The sequence below is a fragment of the Ursus maritimus genome, unplaced genomic scaffold (genome assembly GCF_017311325.1).
Source record: "Ursus maritimus isolate PB19 unplaced genomic scaffold, ASM1731132v1 scaffold_25, whole genome shotgun sequence".
In the NCBI taxonomy this organism is placed as follows: Eukaryota; Metazoa; Chordata; class Mammalia; order Carnivora; family Ursidae; genus Ursus; species Ursus maritimus.
Genome location: NW_024425008.1, coordinates 14032763 through 14053406, shown reverse-complemented (window position 1 = coordinate 14053406; position 20644 = coordinate 14032763). Strand labels below are relative to the sequence as shown.

General features: G+C 38.3%; 1 protein-coding gene across 8 annotated transcripts in view; it reads left to right on the top strand.

Moving 5' to 3' along the window:
- Nucleotides 1-20644, top strand: part of ZC3H14 (zinc finger CCCH-type containing 14) — a 46823-nt gene that overhangs the window by 14674 nt on the left and 11505 nt on the right. For 6 of the 8 annotated variants that reach the window (XM_040641569.1, XM_040641566.1, XM_040641564.1 and 3 more), the window contains exons 9-10: nt 1299-1454; nt 19602-19676. In XM_040641569.1, coding sequence (XP_040497503.1) covers nt 1299-1454; nt 19602-19676 — 231 coding nt within the window. The remainder of the gene's footprint in view (nt 1-1298; nt 1455-19601; nt 19677-20644) is intronic. The other 2 variants (XM_040641570.1, XM_040641567.1) reach the window with 1 other exon arrangement.

The following is a 20644-nucleotide window of genomic DNA, read 5'->3' as shown; positions in this document are numbered from 1 at the left end:
TATTCCCTCTTTCTAGTGTGTGTGAAATATGTAATAAATTTTTATAGGGAGTTTTGATAAAGGTGGGACTTTCATATTCATAGCATTGAAGTCAGCAATTGATAGAAATTTGTGATCTATAAAAGGGAGCACAGTTGGATGTTAAAGAGGTCAGAGTTAGAAAAATTGGGCCGGTACGTGAGCAGATTGGCTTCTTTGCTTTCAGTAGAACCCATTAATGGAATATAAGGCAGAGAATTCTCATTTGTGATGTTCCTGCCCCAGTCCTAGTGGCAGTGCTAAATTATTTTATGAGAGAATATAAAGGTATTGCATGTTTTTAAAACAAAGGAGATAAGTCACGTATAATCTGACCTTATAGAAAGCTTGTTCTGAAATGCAAACTAAATGATGGGTGCCATATTGCCATAAATTCTATACTCTGCCCTATGTGCTGAAGCCAGTGTGTAAAATTTTCAGTTAATAAAAACTGATGATTGCCCACTCTAAAAATCATTTTATTTTTGCTATGGATTTGATGACTGTTCTTTTAGCATTTTTCCTAAAGTGAAGTAAATTGTAAGTTATCAGCTTTTGAACCTCATAGATATCTGTCCTCTTGCTTCTCATTTCTAACTAACCTTGAACATAAATAGGTTTTGGCATATTAGGATTATCAGGTAAAGGCCAAAACTAGACCTAATCTATTTACATTTCATTTCTTTGCCTTTCCACAATATTGAGGTTTTTTTTTTTTTTTTTTTTTTTTTTTTAAGATTGTATTTATTAGAGAGAGAACATGAGCAGGGGGAGAGGGGAGAGGGAGAGGGAGACACAGGCTCCTGGCTGAGCAAGGAGCCCCTACGTGGGACTCAATCCCAGGACCCTGGGACCATGACCCGTCGCAAAATCAAAGAGTCAGATGCTTAACCAACTGAGCCACCCAGGATCCCCATGCAATAGTGGGAGATTCCCCAAGTAGTTTTGAAAAATAGCATTGAGGCTCATTCTTGACCTGTATTATGTAAATTATAATTTGAAGTTGTTATGTGATCATGAAGCAAAATTTAAACTACATTCGGTTAAAAATGAATACAAATGTGTGGCATTATATTTAGGGCATGTGGTTTAAAATGTATAGATGAAGTCAGGTCTCTGTCTCTCTGGAATATTGTAAGAAAAAAGGTGTTATCTGTGAACGGTTTCAAATTTTTCATATGTTCTAAACTCGAGGCATTTAAGTTCAATAGGACGTATTCACTGCTCAGTTCTGACGTATTACTGCATCTGCATTTCCCATCTTTTTTCCTTTTAAAAAGTCTCACAGAAACAGACACTTCCAGTTGCTCCCAGAACTCGAACTTCTCAAGAAGAATTGCTGGCAGAAATGGTCCAAGGGCAAAGCAGGACCCCCAGAATAAGTACCCCCATTAAAGAAGAGGAAACAAAGGGAGATAATATAGAAAAAAGCCAAGGTAATAATTTAAATAATGTGTCATTCTCTAGTATACTTTTTTTCATGAGGCATTAAACATTTGCCGGTGGGTGTTTGTGAAATGTTAGTTCTGTGAGGAAAGTGCTCGCTAGGCCCAAAAATAGAATGAGAAGGTACCATGAGGAAAGTCTAAACCTACACATTTCAGAATCTTAAAAGTCTTTTTGTTGTAGAAATTTTTAATGTTCTTAAAAGTGGGAAGAATAGTGCAATGAATTCCCATGAACCCAGTTACCTAATCTTAAAAATTACCAGTATTTTGCTGGTCCTAAGAACGTTTCTTAGAGATAAGTAGATACCTGCATTTTTTTCTTTTTGTTAATCCTACCCCTGTTCTCTTGAACTGGGAATTGCATCTTTAGATCTCCCTTAGCATCCTTTCTTTGACCTGGCCAGTTGTCCCAGTGGCCCTACTTTATTCTTTTGTTGCTGGCAGACTGCAGTTAGCCTCAAGCTGATCTTTCTGCTTCCTTTCTCTCAACCCCCACTAACCCCATCTCCAGTACAAACACCACTTCTGTCTAAAGTGTGACTCTGATCATGTGACTTCTTGAGAGCATTACAATGTTTCCACCTCTTGCATTGTCTGGGATCGATGCCGTTGGCTTGGCCCTTAGGCAGTTTGGATATCTGGTCTCTGGGCCTGCCCAGTCATTCTCCACTGTTGTCAGACTTCTTGTTCCTATCAAGAAAGGTGCTAGGTCCCATCTTTTTCTCTTCTATTGAGGTCTAAATTAAGAAACCCCACCAAGACTGAATGCTCATTATGTTGTTTCTGACTTACACTTTTCTAATGCTGGCATACGTTTTTTTCATTCCTCCTTAACTGTGTCCTTGAAACTGTTCCAGGTTCATTTCAAATTTATTAGTTTCGTGAGGCCTTAATAATTCCGTTCTATATTTGTCTCTTCTCTCTTTTAAAAAATGTATTGTGCATTTTGCCATGTTAGCATTATGTGCAAATCCAATAAATGATGGACATGAGAACAGGAAAATTCCAAAGCAACCAATAGGTACTAATTAGAAAGTGTAAGTGGGCCAATTTGGGAAGAGCAACTGGAAAGCATTTGAGCTTCAGTAAGGGTAAGAATTGCAATGTATTGAAGCCCATCAAACAGGTTTAAATCCATGATTTCATATTTTTTTTTTAAGGTTTTATTCATTTATTCGACAGAGATAGAGACAGCCAGCGAGAGAGGGAACACAAGCAGGGGGAGTGGGAGAGGAAGAAGCAGGCTCATAGCAGAGGAGCCTGATGTGGGGCTCGATCCCAGAACGCCGGGATCACGCCCTGAGCCGAAGGCAGATGCCCAACCACTGTGCCACCCAGGCGCCCCCATATATTTTTTAAAAGATTTTATTTATTTATTAGAGAGCACGAGCAGGTGGGAGGGGTAGAGGGAGAAGCAGACTCCCTGCTGAGCAGGGATCCCGATGGAACTGATCCCAGAACCCTGGGATCATGACTTGAGCCGAAGGCAGATGCTTAACGGACTAAACTACCCAGGCACCTGCATGATTTCATATTTTTTAAAAGTAAATTTTTTAAAAGTAAATTGGTCACCTTCTGGAGGATAATAGATACTAATTCATTGTCTTGAAAACTAGATAAATAAAATTATTGAGCATTTATGCTGTCTTTCCATTCAAGAATGATATCCCTGTATAACCAAATAGTATAGGAGTTAACATCTGCTTTTGTAAATATAGTTTTATTGGACCAAGCCTTGTATATTCATGTATATATTGTCTATGGCTGCTCTTTGTACTACATCTACAGAGTTGAATAGTTACAACCTAAAATAGACATTTACAATCCTTTATATAGTCAATGAGGAGAGCTTTTTTTTGTTTGTTTTAAAGTAAGCTGTGCCCAACATGGAGCTTGAACTCATGACCCTGAGATCAAGAGTTGCACTCTTCAGCCTGAGCCAGCTAGGAACCCCTAGGAAAAGCATTTTTTTTTTTTTAATTCCTTGGGCTAATAAGTGAAAACAAAATGATAGAATTATAGCTTGTTGGTTTTTTTACCCCCTCAACTCAGTGAATTAATCTAGGCACTGATGATTAATGGCTACTGAAAAAGTGAAAAACAGCCATTTCATGCCTCCAGATGAAAGAATAAAACTACCTTGGGGCGCCTGAGTGGCTCAGTCTTTAAGCGTCTACCTTCGGCTCAGGGCGTGATCCCGGCATTCTGGGTTCGAGCCCCACATCAGGCTCCTCCGCTGGAAGCCTGCTTTTTCCTCTCCCACTCCCCCTGCTTGTGTTCCCTCTTTCTCTGGCTGTCTCTCTCTGTCAAATAAATAAATAAAATCTTTAAAAAAAAAGAAAACTACCTTAGTCTTGGCAGCAGCTCTTTCTGCCCATAGGTCCTGTCCCCATGCTTTAATAAAATCACCATTTTTGCACCAAAAAAAACAAAACTACCTTAGTCTTGCCAGAGGATTTGAACCTGGGTGATCAAGAATCTGATGCAGCAGTCAACTTGCAGGAAGTACAGAGGCCTGAGGAATATGTTGGTTTGTTGTCATGTGCAACAGGCACATGGAATATGAGGAATATGTTGGTTGGTTGGTTGAATGTGCAACAGGCAAGGAACAGTTTCTGGGACTCCGTATAGGTCAAACAGCCTGAGAATTCTAGATTGAAAGACAAAATAACAAGATGCAAGGTTAAACTGTAGTGTCTAGAGATGCACACTTGTGTAGCGACAGAGAAATTTTAGGTTACTCTAAAAGGCATGCGTGGTTACTTCAGGAGAGGACTGATTGAGTTGGAGCATATATGGAAAGGTTTCTGGGGTGGTTGGCACAGTTCTATTTTCTTGAACTGAATGGTGGCTGTAAGGATGTTTTGTCTTATAAAATTCTTTAAGCTATACTATTTGTTTTGTGTGGTTCTCTATTTTGTTTTAAAGTAAAAGATTAAAAATTTGAAATGGTAATCAAGTACATCTGATGAGGACTTAACTACTCTTTACTGAAGTGGTTTATTTGTAAGTGCAAAGTGACATTCCGCAAACAGCGATTAATTACTGTGCTTACTGTTTTACAGCCTTGTGACATATTTTTAAAAATCTAAATATACACACATGTATTGGCATGAGTTGTTAGTGTATTTTCATCTCTCTGGTCTCTGTATTTTTATTAGCCTACCCACCTCAGTATTCGTGCTATTTCTCTTATTGTCTTGAATTAGTCTGTCACCAGAAGTTTATTTTGCTTCATGGGTTCAGAGACTTAACAACAGTAATTATGGCTTTATTGATTCTCCTTTGATGTCTTGGTTTTCTGTTTCATTGGTTTTTGTTCTTATTTTAAATATATCCACCTATATTTTAATTATTTATCGCTGCTTGTCTTTTCAAATGTAAACATTTAAGCTGTAAATTTGAGGTGCCACTTTTGTTGCATATTACAAATTTTGATATATAATGCCTTCATTATCAGTCTAAGTACCTTTATTCCTATTATGATCTTCATCTTTGACCCATGAGTTATTTAGAAATGTTTGTAGTTTATCGTATACGGAGGATTTTTGTCTTTTACTCTTTTATTATGTACTCTTGACTTGATTGCGTTGTATCAGTGTGATCTGTGTCATGCATATTTTTTGAAAATTGTTAAGACTTAAGACATTAATTTTGCACATCTTCCATGTGCATTTTGGAAGAAAGTGGGCTATAATTGTTGGATTGAGAATTCTGCATTGAGTAGATAAAGCTCTTTGGTTACATTGTTCTAATCTTGACCTTACTGAGTTTTTGGTTTCCTTGACTTAACAATAATTGAGAGGCCTTGAGATTGTTCATTACGATGACAAATTTATCTTAATTTCTCTATACTTCTATCAGTATTTGTTTTCCATGTCTTCTCTGACCTTTAATGCTATAGGCAAATATATCTCCTAAATATTATAAAGCTAGATTGTTGTTTTTATTTGTTTTGTAAAGATTTTATTTATTCCAGAGAGAGGAGTGGGGGGAGGAGCAGAGGAAGAGGGACAAGCAGACTCTGTGCTGAGTGTGGAACCTGATGTGGGGCTTGATCTCGGGACACTGAGATCATGACCTGAGCCGAAACCAAAAGTCAGACCCTTAACCGACTGAACCACCAAGGCGGCCCTAGATTGTAGTTTTTTTTTTAGCCCAGTCTGAATTTGCCTGTTATTGGAAAGTTTAAGCCATTCATACTTCTTAGAATTTTAGATGTAGTTGGACTGGTTTCTGTCATCTTCTTAAGTTCTTTTTTTTTTTTGGCCAAGATTTTATTTATTTATTTATTTATTTATTTATTTGAGAGAGCAGAAGCAGGGGGAGTGGCAGGGAGCCTGATGCAGGCTCAATCCCAGGACCCTGGGATCATGGCCTGAGCTGAAGGCAGACGCTTAACCTGACTGAGCCATCTAGGCACCCTTCATTTTTGATTCATAGTGGCCTTATTTTTTTTCCTCCTCTTTTGTCCTTAAGATTTGTTAGTTACTATTTTTGACTGCCTCAGCTCTGCGTTTTTTTGTTTTACTAGTTCAGACATTCCATTTCTGTTCATTCATTGGTTAGCACTGGAATTTTACCAGCAAATTTAATTGCTTATTCCAGAAGTTAATGTTCTGACCCCATTTCCAAAGTAAATGAACTGTAGAATACCTTAACTCCAGTCTTTACCTTCCTGGCTTACATTATGTTTCCAGTGTTTCATTTTAGTCATTTTTTACATGCATAAGTTGGGCACCATTATTATTTTACCCAGGCATTGTTTATCCTAATTTTACCTACATGGTTGTCAGTTTTTGTTCTCAAATCTTGAATGTTATTTGCGGATCATCATCTTCTGATGTTTTGAAGTATTTTTGAAGTGTATTCTTTGGTAGTTTCTTTAAGAATAGGTCTGTTGCTCTAAATTTGCCAAGAGTCCGTTTATCATTGTGTTTTTTCCCTCCTAGTTGTTGTGCAGTAATGTTGTTGGATAACAGCAGTTATTGTTCTCAACACCTTGTATGTATTATTCCATTGTCTTCTGGCTTCCCTTATCGTTGAGTGGACTTCTGTCATTCTAATTGTCTGTGTTCCTTTGTAGGTGATCTGTCCTTTCTCTGGCTGCTTTCAAGATCTTCTCTTTGTCTTTGATGTTCTGCAGTTTCACTACTATGTGTCTAGGCGCACATTTCCCTTGGCTTTCCCTATTTTGTATATGTTGTATAAAAAACATTTAAATAAAATATTTTACATATGAAATATGTTTACCATAGAAAATTTGGAAAAACATCTTTGTAATGCTTGTTGATAGATTAGAAACTCATCAAATAGCATAGAAAATTTAAAAATAAAAAGCGTTCTTTGCTTCATTCTTCTCCACATTGGTTCTTCCCAGACGGCTACCACTTTTAAATGCTTGTGTTTATGTCTTTAATTTTCTCCATGTCCGTAATATACTTTATACTACTGTTTCTTCATTCACTAACTATAGGTCGTATCTTTTGTTTTTTTGCCATAGTATAGCAGGATCTAACTCACACTTTTCCCTGCTTTTCAAGGCCATATAGTAAAATCACTATTTTTGGTTCATTTATTGCTTACTTTTGTCATTTTAAATAATACATTTAAATATCTATTTTTTGTGTGATTACTCTAATTATGCTTTGTTCTTTGTATTTATTTTTAGATTTTATTTATTTTATAGAGAGAACGCAAGCAGGGGGAGGGAGAGGGACAAGCAGATTCCGTGGTGTGGTGAGCTTGGCGTCTGACATAGGGCTCAATCTCATGACCCCGATATTATGACCAGAAGTGAAATTAAGAGTTGGATGCTCAACCAACTGAGCCACCCAGGTGCCTCTATTCCAGTATACTTTGATTTCCAAAAGATAAGGATATTTATGTCCCTTTTTAAACTCTAATACATCTTTTTTACCACACCTTCTAAATTCTGTACTTTTTTGAGGTGGGGGGGTGGAGCAGAGGGGGGGAGAGAATCTTAAGTAGGCTCCACACCCAGCACAGTGAAGCTCTATCTCACAACCCTAAGATGGTGACCTGAGCCAAAACCAAGAGTCAGACACTTAACCAACTGAGCGATCCAGGTGCACTAAACTCTACTTTTATATTGCCAAGGGTAATCAAATACACCTTTTGTTTTGTTTTGTTTTCCTCCTTAAGACTACTATGCTCTGTAAGTTGACTCTAAAAGTTGAGAACCCATAAGCAACGTACTTACATTATTAAGGACTGTATAAATAGGGGTGCCTGGGTGGTTCAGTCGGTTAAGTGTCAGACTCTCGATTTCCACTCAGGTCATGATCTCAGGGTCATGAGATTAAGTCCCACATTGGGCTCCGTGCTAGACAGGAAGCCTGCTTAAGATTTTCTCTCCGTCTCTCTCTGCCCCTCACCCTGCTCAAGTGTGAGCATGCACTCTCGCTCTCCTTAAATAAAAATCCTTTTTAAAAAATAGACTTATTCATTAGATGGCGAGATTTACACTTTTTTTTGTCTACAGCTCTTTGCTAGCGGTCCCTTAGAGTTATTTAATTTTTCACTCTTGAACAGTTATTTGTTTTCTTTAGGTTCTTCCCCTCCCCCTTCTTGTATTGCCTATCTTTATTATAGTCTAAATAGTTGTCAGTTTTATACTAGTAAGTATAAAACTTTGAGTTCTACTTTTTTCTTCGGTACCTTCATTATAGAGCCTCTGTCCTCTCTTATCTGACTGGTTGCTCTCTAGGTCTGCTTCAAGATTGTCATTCCAGGACTTACTCCTCCCCTGACTTTGCTCTGCATTTCTTGGATCCCACTGTCTTCTCCGTCTGTTCTTCCATTTTGTCATCATGTCATGAAGAAGCTTAAGAAAAAGTATGGGAGGTAAATTTTTCTGAGTACTTAGAAATCTAAAGATACCCTTTTATTTAATTGATACTTTGGGTAGGTACAGAATTCTAAGTTGAAATTTTCTTAAAACTTAAAAGGCGTGGCTTCATTATCTTGAAGCTTCTAATGTTATGCTGAGGAGTTGGTTGCCCATGTGATTCTTATTCCATTATAGAATACCAGGGATTTGTTTCTCTGGAGGGTTTTAGGATTTTCTGTGTGTTCTTGATGTTGAAATTTACTGTGAAAAACACAGGTGCTAATTAATTAGTTACTTTTGGGCTAGCTACCTTGTGCACTTTTTAAATTTGAAAATCCATACTTTTAGTCTGGGAAGTTCTCTTTATTTCTTTAAAAAATTTTTCTCTTTTGAAAATTCTGTTAGTTGGATGATAAACTTCCTGCTTTGATTTTCTCAATTTTGTCTTGATTTTTCTCTACTTTGGGATATTTTATTGACTTTATTATCTTTGTTCCCCTGTTTTTGTTTTTTTAAGGCGACTATATTTTAAAATTTCTACAAGCTCTTGCTCTGTTTATGTATCTTGTTTTGTGGATACAGTAATCATTTCGAATTTGTCCAAGGGACATAGTTATAGGATTTTTCTTTTTCCTTTTTGAAGAATTATATTTTGTGCCCTAATTGATGGTTTTCTCCAGAGTCAGCTTAGTTTTTTGGTTTTTTGTTTTTCCCTTTTATTTTCAGGCTCTTTTCAAAAATGTCTATAGACATGTGGGTTCCTAGTTTAAGAAGAGGCAGTAAAGAGGCTTACCTAGAATTGTGTGGGCTAAGCTTTGCTCTGGCTAGGTTTTGTTTTAAATAAAGCAGACAAGGAGCTGTAGTTGGCCTTGAAATTATAGGGAAGTTGCCTGGAGGCGCTTATACTCCCAGTAGTTATCTAGGTTCTCCCCAGATAATTTGCTGAGTTCGTTCTTTTTAAAACATTTGAAAAAAAATTTTTTTTAAAGTAGGCTCCATGCCCAAAGTGGGGTTTGAACTCATGACCCTGAGATCAGGAGTCTCATACTCTATTGACTGAGCCAGGCAGGCACCCCAAAACTTCTGAATTTTTAAAAAATGCATGGCTGTCTCAGTTGCAAACCCTCATTTTCTGTTGCACATCCTTTGTAGTCTTCTTTGCTCACTTCTCACAGTCAGATGTCCCTTTGTTCATTTCATTCAGGTTAAATATCTCCACATTGTCAACGCCCAAGTGTATATCTCCAGCCAGGACTTTGCGTCTGAATTCCTAATTCTTATCCAACTGCTTATTCTACATTTCTTTTTGGATCTATAATAAATTAAACTTGTCTAAAATCTAACTACTAACAATTTTTTCTTCCAGTCTGTTTTTCCTGCGGTCTTCCTCATTTTAATGGCACAGCACCACTTTTCCAGTTGATAAAGCCAGAAACCTAATGCTGTTCTTTCTTTCAAACTTAAGGCCATTCTTCCTTGCCTCTCTCTTTTCTTCCCTCTTTCCTTCTCTCCTTTTACCTTCCTTCTTCTTCCACCTTTAGCAAATCCTGTTTTCTTCCACCTTCAGAGTATATTTAAATTCACTATTCCTCATCACCTCTGCCTCTACCATCCTAGTTTAAGCCATCATCCATGACTTGCCCTGCTTATTGGAGTAGTGTCCTTACTGGTTTGTCTACTTTCAGACTTGCCCTTCTATAGTCTGTTCCACACAGTAGCAAGTGATCCTTTTAAACTGTGAGATCATGCTACTCCCCCTTCTCAGAACCGATTGGTGCTTCCCCATCTAAGTAAGATTCCTCCCTGATCTTGTCACTTTCTACTCTTTCCCTCCCTCCACTTCCTTCTCCTCGATAACCTCCGGACATACTTGGCTGTGTTTCTCTCCCAGAGCATTCAAAGAAGAACATGTCTGAGATGCTTTCACCCTTTCCCTGGAAAATTTTTTTCTGTATGTCCACATAACTCCCTCAAAAGTCATCTCTGTGAAGCCCTCCCTAGCCTCCTTCTCCTTAACTCACTTTTCTAAAGCTTTATTTTTTTCCATGGCACTTATCTAATACATATTTTATGTTTCCATAGTTGAGATATTTTTATCCCGACTCAGGTCATCAACACAAAACATGTTCTGTTTTACATATATTTTGGGGTTTTTTTGTTTCTGAGCTCCCATCTCTTTCCCCTCTCCACCAGAATATAAGTTCTCTGACCAGGGATTTGTGTGTTATTCATTGCTGTGATTGAGTGCCCTTTAAAATAGTGCCTGACATACAGTAGGAGCTTATTGAATCCTTTTGTCTCTCTTTTTTTTTTTAAGATTTTATTTATTTATTTGAGAGAGAGAGCTAGAACACAAGCAGGGAGGAGGAGCAGATGGAGAGGGAGAAGCAGACTCCCAACTGAGCAGGGAGCCTGATGCAGGGCTCGATCCCAGGACCCTGAGGTCATGACCCGAGCCGAAGGCAGATGCTTAACCGACTGAGCCACCCAGGCGCCCCAAATCCTTTTTCTCTTAACGGGTGTGTTACTGTGCCTTGCATCTCACTTGCAGCATCCCCAGGATCTCACTTTGGCTTTTCTGCTCTGCCTCACGTGCAGTTTTTGTCCATGTATTTTCTGTTTTCCAGAGGTTGTTGAAGTCTCATCTGCTGTGATCCTCTTCCTAATCCACACCTCTAAATCAAGGTTCTCCTTATTTCTGATTATATAATTTTTGTTTACTGGAATCATTTTTTGCCATTACACTCTATTTGACTTATTATATATCTACACTATAATTGGTATGTATGTTAGAACGTGTAAAAATAGGACTCTGAGAAGGATAGAGATATAAATAGTTCTAATATAATAAAATTTCTGGTTATTTTCTTCCTGTACCTCAGTGGATAATGTTAGAAACCCATTTTGGAGTCCCTGTAGTATGTGTTAAGGTTTTGTCCTTTTTAAGTTCTTTACTTTGTTTTTATGGACTCTGCAGAAGGAGAAGGTATAAATGCACATGCTCAGTGTGTCCTGTTGGACTGGACGCACTTCGTGAAGGAGTCTAATAAAGAGAGGAGTTTTTATTTCAAAGGGAAAATCGCCCTTTTGTTCTGTCCATTGCTTTCTCAGAGATAAGCACTGCACTTAAAACAGTTGGTATAGGGACACCTGGGTGGCTCAATCAGTTAAGCATCTGCCTTTGGCTCAGGTTATGATCTCAGGGTCGAGGGATCGAGCCCCACATCTGGCTCTTTGCTCAGCGAGGAGCCTGCTTCTCCTCTCCCTCTGCCTGCCACTCTGCCTACTTAGGCTCGCTCGCTCTCTATCAAATAAATAAAATCTTAAAGACAGTTTGGTGTATATATGTGGTTTTTTTGGCATTTTTTTCATAGTATGTACATGTACATCCTTTTTATGTACAGTAGAGTTATAGGTATATATGCACATACTATATATGTACATATAAAATAGGAATTGCATCACGTGAATTTCTCTGTGACATGTTTTATTTCACTTAGTATGTTATGGAGAAAAGTATAATGGCGTGATTATGAGTATGGACTGAGGGAGTCAGACTGCTTAGGTGTTAATCCAGGCGATGCCACTTACTGGGTGACCTTAACTTTCTGTACTCCAATTTCTTTAAAATATGTAAATGTCCTCTGCTGATGTTTACGTTGAAATCTATGGAGGGATCTTATTTTGCATTCTAAGGTTGGGCTGGGCACAGTGGGTGATAACAGGAAGCCTCAAGTGAGTTTTTTTTAGGCACTTTGTTACTCATCTTCTGTTAGACCCCTTTCCTGCTTTTCTCTTTGAAGTGATGTTTGCTGCCCTCTAGTGAACCAACTGGTTTTCAGGTGGCGTTTGGCTTCAGATGTGCTGCTCTTTCTCATGGTTAATGCTGTAGATATCATCTGCAAGCTAGAGCTTTTAAGTCTATATGAATCCAAAGCCTTGTAAATTTTGAGAATTATTTTCTAGCTAAAGATTTTTAAAAATTAGATTAAATTTACAGATACAACGGAGAAATGAAAGATTCTTCTATAAATTTCAGCACTTTTTCTTTTTTTTTTTTTCTGTTATTGTAAACATCTATTTAACTGGAAAACCAAAGGCTACAGTTCATTATAAGAATTCTTTTGTAGGGGTGTTGGGAGTCCTATCCACCATCTTACGTCCCTCTATTTTGCAACTTATTTGTTGCTTGGCTTAGTAAACCAAAGTAAAAATGACCTTTCTGAAACTAAAGCCATGGAAAGAGACCTTTCATGTTCATGGGTTGGAAGACTAATATTGTTAGGATAGTGATCCTCTCCAAATTGATTTATGAATTCAGCTCACTCTGTGTTGAAGTCCTGCGGGGTTTTTTTTGCAGAAATTGGCAAGCTGATCCAAAAATTCATATGGAAATGAAAAGGACCTAGAATAGCCAAAACTACTGAAAAATAAGAAAGTTAGAGAACTTAACATTTTCTAATTGCGAAACTTACTACAGAGCTATAGTAATTGGCACTAGCATAAGGATATACAGACCGCTCTGTAAAATCAAATTGAGCGTCTGGAAATCATACATTTATGATAAGTTGGTTTTCAGTAAGGATGCCAAGACAGTTCAGTGGGGGAATAAATAGTCTTTTCAACAAATAGTACTGGACAACTGGATATCTACATGCAAAGAATGAAGTTGGATTCTCACCTTACACAAATTAACTCACAAAGGCCTACCTGTAAGAGCTAATTTCGTAAAACTCTTAGGGAAAAAATAGGTGTAAACCTAAATGAGCTTGGATTAAGCAATGGTTTCTCAGATGCGACATCAAAAGCACAAGCAACGAAAGAAAAAGATAAATTGGACATTATCTAAATAAAAAATTTGGTGTTTCAAGGGATACTCTGAAAATTAAAAGATAACCCACACAGTGGGAGAAAATACTTATCTAATAATAGTCTTATCATTGAACCAAGGCCAGTCCTCATTTCTCTTACCTATAAATTCCTACCATACCATATCCATGCATCTGAATTGCATTATTTCCATATATATTTTAAAAGAGATTTGTCTTTAATTGTGGGTCAAATTATCCTCCCTACCCTTCCCCTATAAAGGAAGTGCCAAATACTGCCCTATACTATTTTCAAGGGTAAATGAAACTCAGGATACTAGATAAAACAATTTAAAAATAATTTGAAGCTCGAAAATTATGGTTTAGTAGATGAAGGGACAGAAATCCATTAAATTCACATCATATCCAGGTATAAGGTACTTAATGTCATTATATTAATGTTTACTTTAGATCTTCAGTGCTCCTTGTCATATGAGGTAAATAATAGAAAATTGTGTGTGTCACATGTTTGCTTTCAGCCAATCAGAAGCCAGAATTATTTCTTACACAATAATAGGGTTTATTGTTTGGAGAGAAGCTTTAAGTAGGACTTACAGGATATAGGGGGCTTCATATGGGCTTAGTTGTAGCAAAGAGAACATTGGTCTGGTTTGTTTAGCATTTTCAAATTTATTTTGAGTTCTGACTCCAGAAATGTACAATCCTATCTTTTTAGTTGTAGGTTTTAAAATGTTACTCACTTTTAATACTTTTTAAAGTAGCAGCCTTATTAATCACTGTTTTTATTTTTGATGAAACAATTTTTAATGGGCTGTGAAGGAAAAATTACCAAATATTAAGAGGGAGAGAGAATTTTATGAAAATGTCTTCAAGGTTTCCATCACCATCTTTACCGATTTTCTTCTCACCTGGGCCAATTGACTTAGGTTCTGTAACAAGTTCTTCTTGTTCACTGAATGAGCTAGACAATATTTCCCATCTTTTAAGGAAAATATCAACTGATATCAATGAAATTAAGGGAATGAAAGCAGCAATTTTGACAGTGGAGGCAAATCTTTTTGATCTAAATGTTAGAGTGTCACAGAATGAAGCAAAAATTTCATCTTTGGAGGTTAAAATGAATGAATGTTCAACATCAACATCTGAATGCAATAAACAGTTCGAAGATCTTCAAGAGGAGGTAGATTTTGAATCACAGTCAAGGACTACTGATGTTAAAATAATTGGCTTCCTTAGAAACATTGAGAAAGGTAAATGTTCAGTATTTGATATCTTTAGGTAACTCACCCTTGGATCTGTGTCTTTTTATGTAACTTGATTAGTTCTCATGGAGGCAGCAAGTCACAAAACTTGCATTTCTCATGGATCTTTAATGACAAAATCGGAGTCTCCATGATTAACTTAGAAGCCTAGAAGTTGCCAGAATTCTCTTTAGTGGATCTCTGTAAAATGTTTTGAAGGGAGAGGTGAGCATAGAGAAACAAAACTTGAAATGGGAGAGAAAAGTCCGCTTTCATTATCTGTCTCATGAAATTATTTTAAAGTGTGCAATTCTTCCATTATTCATTGTGTTAAAGAGACCTGTTACAGTATTAGAATTGAAAGAGCTTCTTCCAGTAACCCTAATATGTATCAGTTTCCCAAGCCATCTTATAGGGGTACAACTTGACCAAATGACCTCTGCATTTCAGGTCAGCTCATTGGGATTTATTGTGTTTTTACCATGATAATTTTGGAAGGAATTAACTTTTTTTTGACACACCATTTACGAGTAATACAACTTACATTTTAAAAGAAAATAGCTGATAGAATTTTGAATTGAGCATTCAAAATTGAAAAACCTCGGGAACGTTGGTTGGCTCAGTTGGTGAAGCATGTGACTGTAGATCTTGGGGTCATATGTTCGAGCCCCACATTGGGTGTATAGATTACTTAAAATCTTTAAAGCAAATAAAATTTAAAAACTCCTTTTAATGAAACATGGCAGTTGCTTGCCTGCTAATGTACTGAGTGAGCAAAGGGTGTCCTTATGAAACTACTAGTAATATACTAAAAATTAGTATTCAGCATCCTACTAATATTTCAGCATTTGGAACCCTATCAATCTCATCCCTTTCTGCACTGTACTGCACCACTTCTGTTTTACTTTTCAAATTTTTTAAAAAGATTTATTTATTTATTTTAGAGAGCGCGAGAGGGAGCGAGAATCCCAAGCTGACTCTGCGCTGAGTGCAGAGCCTCACATGGGGCTTGATCTCATGACCCCGAGATCACGACCTGAGCCGAAGCCAGGAGTGGGAAACTTAACCGACTGTGACAAGGCACCCCTACTTTTTAAATTTAAGTTTTTTTTTTAATTGAAGTGTAGTTGACAGTACTATATTATATTAGTGTCAGGTGTGCATAGCGATTCAACATTTATATACACATTATAAAATTCTCACCATGATTAAGCGTAGTTACCATCTTCACCATACAAAGTTATTAAAATATTATTGACTATGTTCCCCATGCTGTACTTTACATTTCTGACTATAACTGGAAGTTTGTTCCTCTTAATCCTCTTTACCTTTTTGCTCCGCTCTGCTGCAACCACTAGTTCTCTGTATTTATGAGTCTGTTTCTGTCTTGTTGTATTTATTCATTTGTATTGTTTTTTAGATTCAACATGTAAGTGGAAATAACATGGTATTTGTTTTTATCTTTTTTCACGTAGCATAGTACCTGCCTCTAAGTCTATCTGTGTTATTGCAGATGGCAAGATTTCATTCTTTTTTATGGCTGAGTAATACTCGTGTGTGTGTGTGTGTGTGCGCGCGCGTGCACGCGCATGTGTGTATCCTGTCTTTATCCATTCATCTGTCAGTGCACACTGAGATTGCTTCCCTATCTTGGTTATGGTGAATAATACCATAGTAAACATAAGGATGTGTATATCTTTTCAAATAGTGTTTTCATTTTCTTGGAGCAGATACCCAGAAGTGGAATTACTGGATCCTGTGGTATTTCTATTTTTAATTTTTTGAGGAACCTCGTTACTGTTTTCCACAGTGGCTACACCAACTTCATTCCCACCAACAGTGCATGAACGTTCCTTTTTCTCCATATCCTTGCCAAGACTTGTTATTTTTTGTCTTTTGCGTACTAGCCATTTTGACAGGTGTGGAGTGATAGCTCATTTTGGTTTTAATTTGCATTTTAAAAAATATTTATTTGAGAGGGAGAGGGCAAGCCCGAGTTGGGAGTTGGGGAGGGCCAGAAGGGGAGGGAGCCTTCCTGCTGAGCTGGAAGCCTTACCAGGGGCCACATCCCAGGACTCCAAGATCATGACCTGAGTGGAAGACACTTAATTGAGCCATGCATGGCTGTTAATTTGCATTTTTTGATGACTAAAAACATTGAACATCTTTTCGTGTGTTAGCCCTCTCAGTGTCTTCTTTAAAAAAAAATATCAGTGGGGCTCCTGGGTGGCTCAGAAGCCTCTGACTCTTGGTTTGGGCTTAGGTCACTATCTCAGGGTCCTAGGGTCATCAGGCCTGTCAGGCTCTGTGCTCAGCATGGCGTCTGCTTTGAGAGTCTTTCCTTCTCCCTCGCCCTGCTCCAGTGCTGCTGCTCTGTTCTTTGCCCTGCTTGCACGTGCACACGCTCTCTTGCTCTCCCAAATAAATCTTAAAAAATGTCTGTTCAAGTTCTCTGCCCGCCCCCCTTTTTTTTAAGATTTTATATTTGTGAGAGAGGGAGTGTGTGTGCGTGTGTGTGGGCACGAGGTGGGAGGGGAGCAGAGAGGGTTGAGCAGACTCCCCACTGAGTGCAGAGCCCGAAGAAGAACTTGACCTGAGCCAAAGTCAGACACGTAACCAACTGAGCCACCCAGGCTCCCCATCTGCCCATTTTTAAATCAGATTGGTTTTTTTTTTAATTTTATGAGTTCTTCATATATTTTGGATATTAATCCCTTTTTAGATATATCATTTGGAAATACCTCCCTCCGTTCAGTAAGTTGCCTTTTTGTTTTATTGATGGTTTCCTTCACCGTGCTAAAGTTGTTTTCAGTTTGATGTAGACCCAGTTGTTTCCTTTTGTTGCCCTTGCCTAAGGAGACAAATCCAAAGAAATACTGCTGAGAGTGATAGTCAAGAATTTATTGCCTATATTTTTGTTGAGGAGTTTTATGATTTCAGGTCTTACATTTTACATTACATTAATTCATTTTGAGTTTATTTTTGTATATGGTGTGAGAAAGTGATCCAGTTTAATTTTTTTGCTCATATAGCTGTCCATGTTCTCAGCAGTTACTGAAGAGACTCTCCCCTGCTGTAGATTCTTGCCGTTTTGTTTTGTTTGTTTGAAGTAGTCCTTACACCCAGGATGGGGCTCGAATCCACAATCACATGCTCCTCCTACTGAGCCATCCAGGCGCCCCTCTTGCCTTTTTTATCATAGGTTAACTGGTTAATATGTACATTTTAACAATATTATTTCTTCCAGTCCATGAGCATGTTGTATCTTTCCATTTATTTGTGTCCTCTTCAATTTCTTTCATCTGACGGTTCAGAGTGTAGGTCTTCACCTCCTTGGTTAAATGTGTTTCTAGATATTTTCTTCTTTTTGGTGCAGCTATCAGTGAGATTGTTTTCTTAGTTTCTCTTTCTGGTACTTTGTTAGTAGTGGACAGAAACACAACAGATTTCTGTATCTTAATTTTGTGTCCTGCAGCCTGACTGAATTCATTTCTTCTAATAGTTTTTTGGTGGAGTCCTTAGGGTTTTGTGTATATAATATATGTCATCTATTTTTGTTTCTTTGTATTTCTTAATTTCCTTTCCAATTTGGATGCCTTTTATTTCTTGCCTGATTGCTGTGGCTAGAACTTCCAGTACTATATTGAATAAAGGTGGCGGGAGTGAACATCCTTGTCTTGTTCCTGATCTTACGGTGTTATGAGTATGGTGTTAGCTGTGGGTTTGTTATATATGGCCTTTATTATGTTGAGGTATGCTCCCTCTAAACCCACTTTGAGAGTTTTTATTATAAATGGATGGTGAATTTTGTCAAATGCTTTTTCTGCACGTATCGAGAGAATCATGATTCTTAGCCTTTTATTTTGTTAATTTGGTGTGCCATGTCGATTGACTTGTGCATATTGAACCATCATTGTATCCCTGGAATAAATGGCACTTGATCATGGTGAATAATTATTTTAATGCATTGTTGATAACACTTATTTATATTTGATAACACTTGTTTTAAATCTGCAAATGAGGGGCGCCTGGGTGGCTCAGTCAGATAAGCATCTGCCTTCAGCTCAGGTCATGATCCCAGGGTCCTGGGATCGGGTCCCACATCAAGCTCCCTGCTCAATGGGGAGTCTGCTTCTCCCTCTCCCTTTGCCTCTTCTCCCTGCTTTTGTTCTCTCTCTCCCCCTCTCTCAAATAAATAAAATCTTAAATAAATCTGCAAGTGAGTACCTACTATCTCATAAGCACTGTGGAGGGGGGGAGGTTTGGGAAAGTGTGACAGCCTCCCAGCCTTCAAATTGAAGATAGAGAAAATCATTTCTGTGTCACTGCTTTGTTTTATTTTGCAGTGTAACTGTGGAAATTCTGAACTTGTTTAAGAAATCATAACTACTGTAGCTGAGTATCTTTTCTTACAGGAGATTGAGAAGATTTTTTTTAAAGATTTTTATTTATTTATTTGACAGAAAGAGACAGCGAGAGAGGGAACACAAGCAGGGGGAGTGGGAGAGGGGAGAAGCACGCTTCCTGCTGAGCAGGGAACCCAGTGCAGTGGGGCTCAATCCCAGGATCCTGGGATCTTGACCTGAGCCAAAGGCAGACGCTTAACTGACTGAGCCACCCATGTTCCTCTCAGATGATGTTTTCATGCTGATGAAGGATGGACTCCAGACCTCTTGAATGTCATACTTGTTCATTGTTTTCTTTGTATCAGTTTAAGCTTATAGTTTGTCTTTTGGGAATTCTATGATCAGAGAGTTCTGTGTTTTTTGCAGTTCTAGGGGTGGGGGGTGAGTTGTAATGATGAGAGCCCAGGTGATGGAGGGAGAGGTTTCTCATTTTCATCTTGCACTTGGCTGTCGCCTGTCAGTTATGGCTCAAGCTCTGGGTCCACGCAGCACCTTCTGGTTTTTCCAGCCTTTTACCTTTATTCCCAGGCTTTACCTCCAGTCCAAGAAAATTGGTTTCCGGACAGAGGGAGAACTAGGAACGTCCTACAATGCCATTTTTGGTTTAACTCGGAGTACAGTTTTTTGTCTTACAGACCTTTTGTCTGTAAGTATTATTAAATTGCATTGTTAAAGCTAATAAATTATTTTTAAGATTTTCAGCTAAAAACCCAGGAAGATTATTTCAGGCTTCATTTCTGGGAAACATAATGCTGGTATTGTTTGTTTTTTAAGCTTAGTAAAGTTTTAAAAATTTGTTATTTTAGGAACTCAACAGAGGCAGTTGTTATCCCGACTGCAAATTGACCCAGTAATGGCAGAAACTCTACAGATCAGTCAAGGTTGGTAATAATCTTAAATTTTCATTGTAATCTAGCATTTTTAGTTGCTGTTTCCATTTCTTACACCTCATTTAATGTATCTTGTGTATCTTAGATCCTGCCCTAAGATGCTATATTTAGATTGTGAAAATATTTTAGGGCCAGGAGACAAGATCTGCATTTTCTTCATGTTTTATGGTGTTTGTATTTTTCGTTTCATTCAAAAACTTTCTTGCTTTGATGCTGTTTTACCGGAGTCCCTAGCAATCTTTTGGCTGTCACTCCCCTGCTCTAGGGACAGCTCAAATCCCTACCCTGCTCTCCTTTCTCCCCTACTTTTTCAATGTCCTGAGCTGCTTTACTGTCCTGTAGCCTGTTCAACCTTATCCTTTTATTTCACTTCAGAATCTCCTCACCAGGGCCACACCTAGAACTAGTTGTTCTTAGAGCCCCCGTAGCTTAATTGTTTGCCTGTCTTCCCCACCCTTAGCACAGACACATATGCCATGGGCTACCTCAGGACAGGGGCGGGTGCCTTATTTATCTGTGTATTCTCCAGTGCCTGGCCCCTGCCAGGGGTATGCGCAGTGCCCAGTCAGTGTCTGCTGCCTGCATGGGGGGAGTCACTGGACACCTGCAATCTTAAATTCAAAACCTTCTTTTCTCCTGTTTCTTTCTGTTTCCCCTAAACCTCCTATTGTTGAAATCTCTGGTGCCTTGACCCCTCCCTGTGGCTCTTCTTCCCCTTTGGTCAGGCCTCCATAGTCAGTAGGTATATTCCCTTACCCCACCTAGCTCTGTCTCAGAAAGAGGAACTTGTCCTCTCTCAGGGTTATCTTCCACCCAGACTCCAGATCCTCCCCAGCTGATGAACACCAGAGTGCCCCCCAAACTCCTGTCGTTTTAGTCTCTGCCTCTCTCCTAGCTTCTCCTTTCTGTCTGTCAAAGTGTTTAGATCCTCGCCATCCCTGATTTTGCCCTGTCATCTC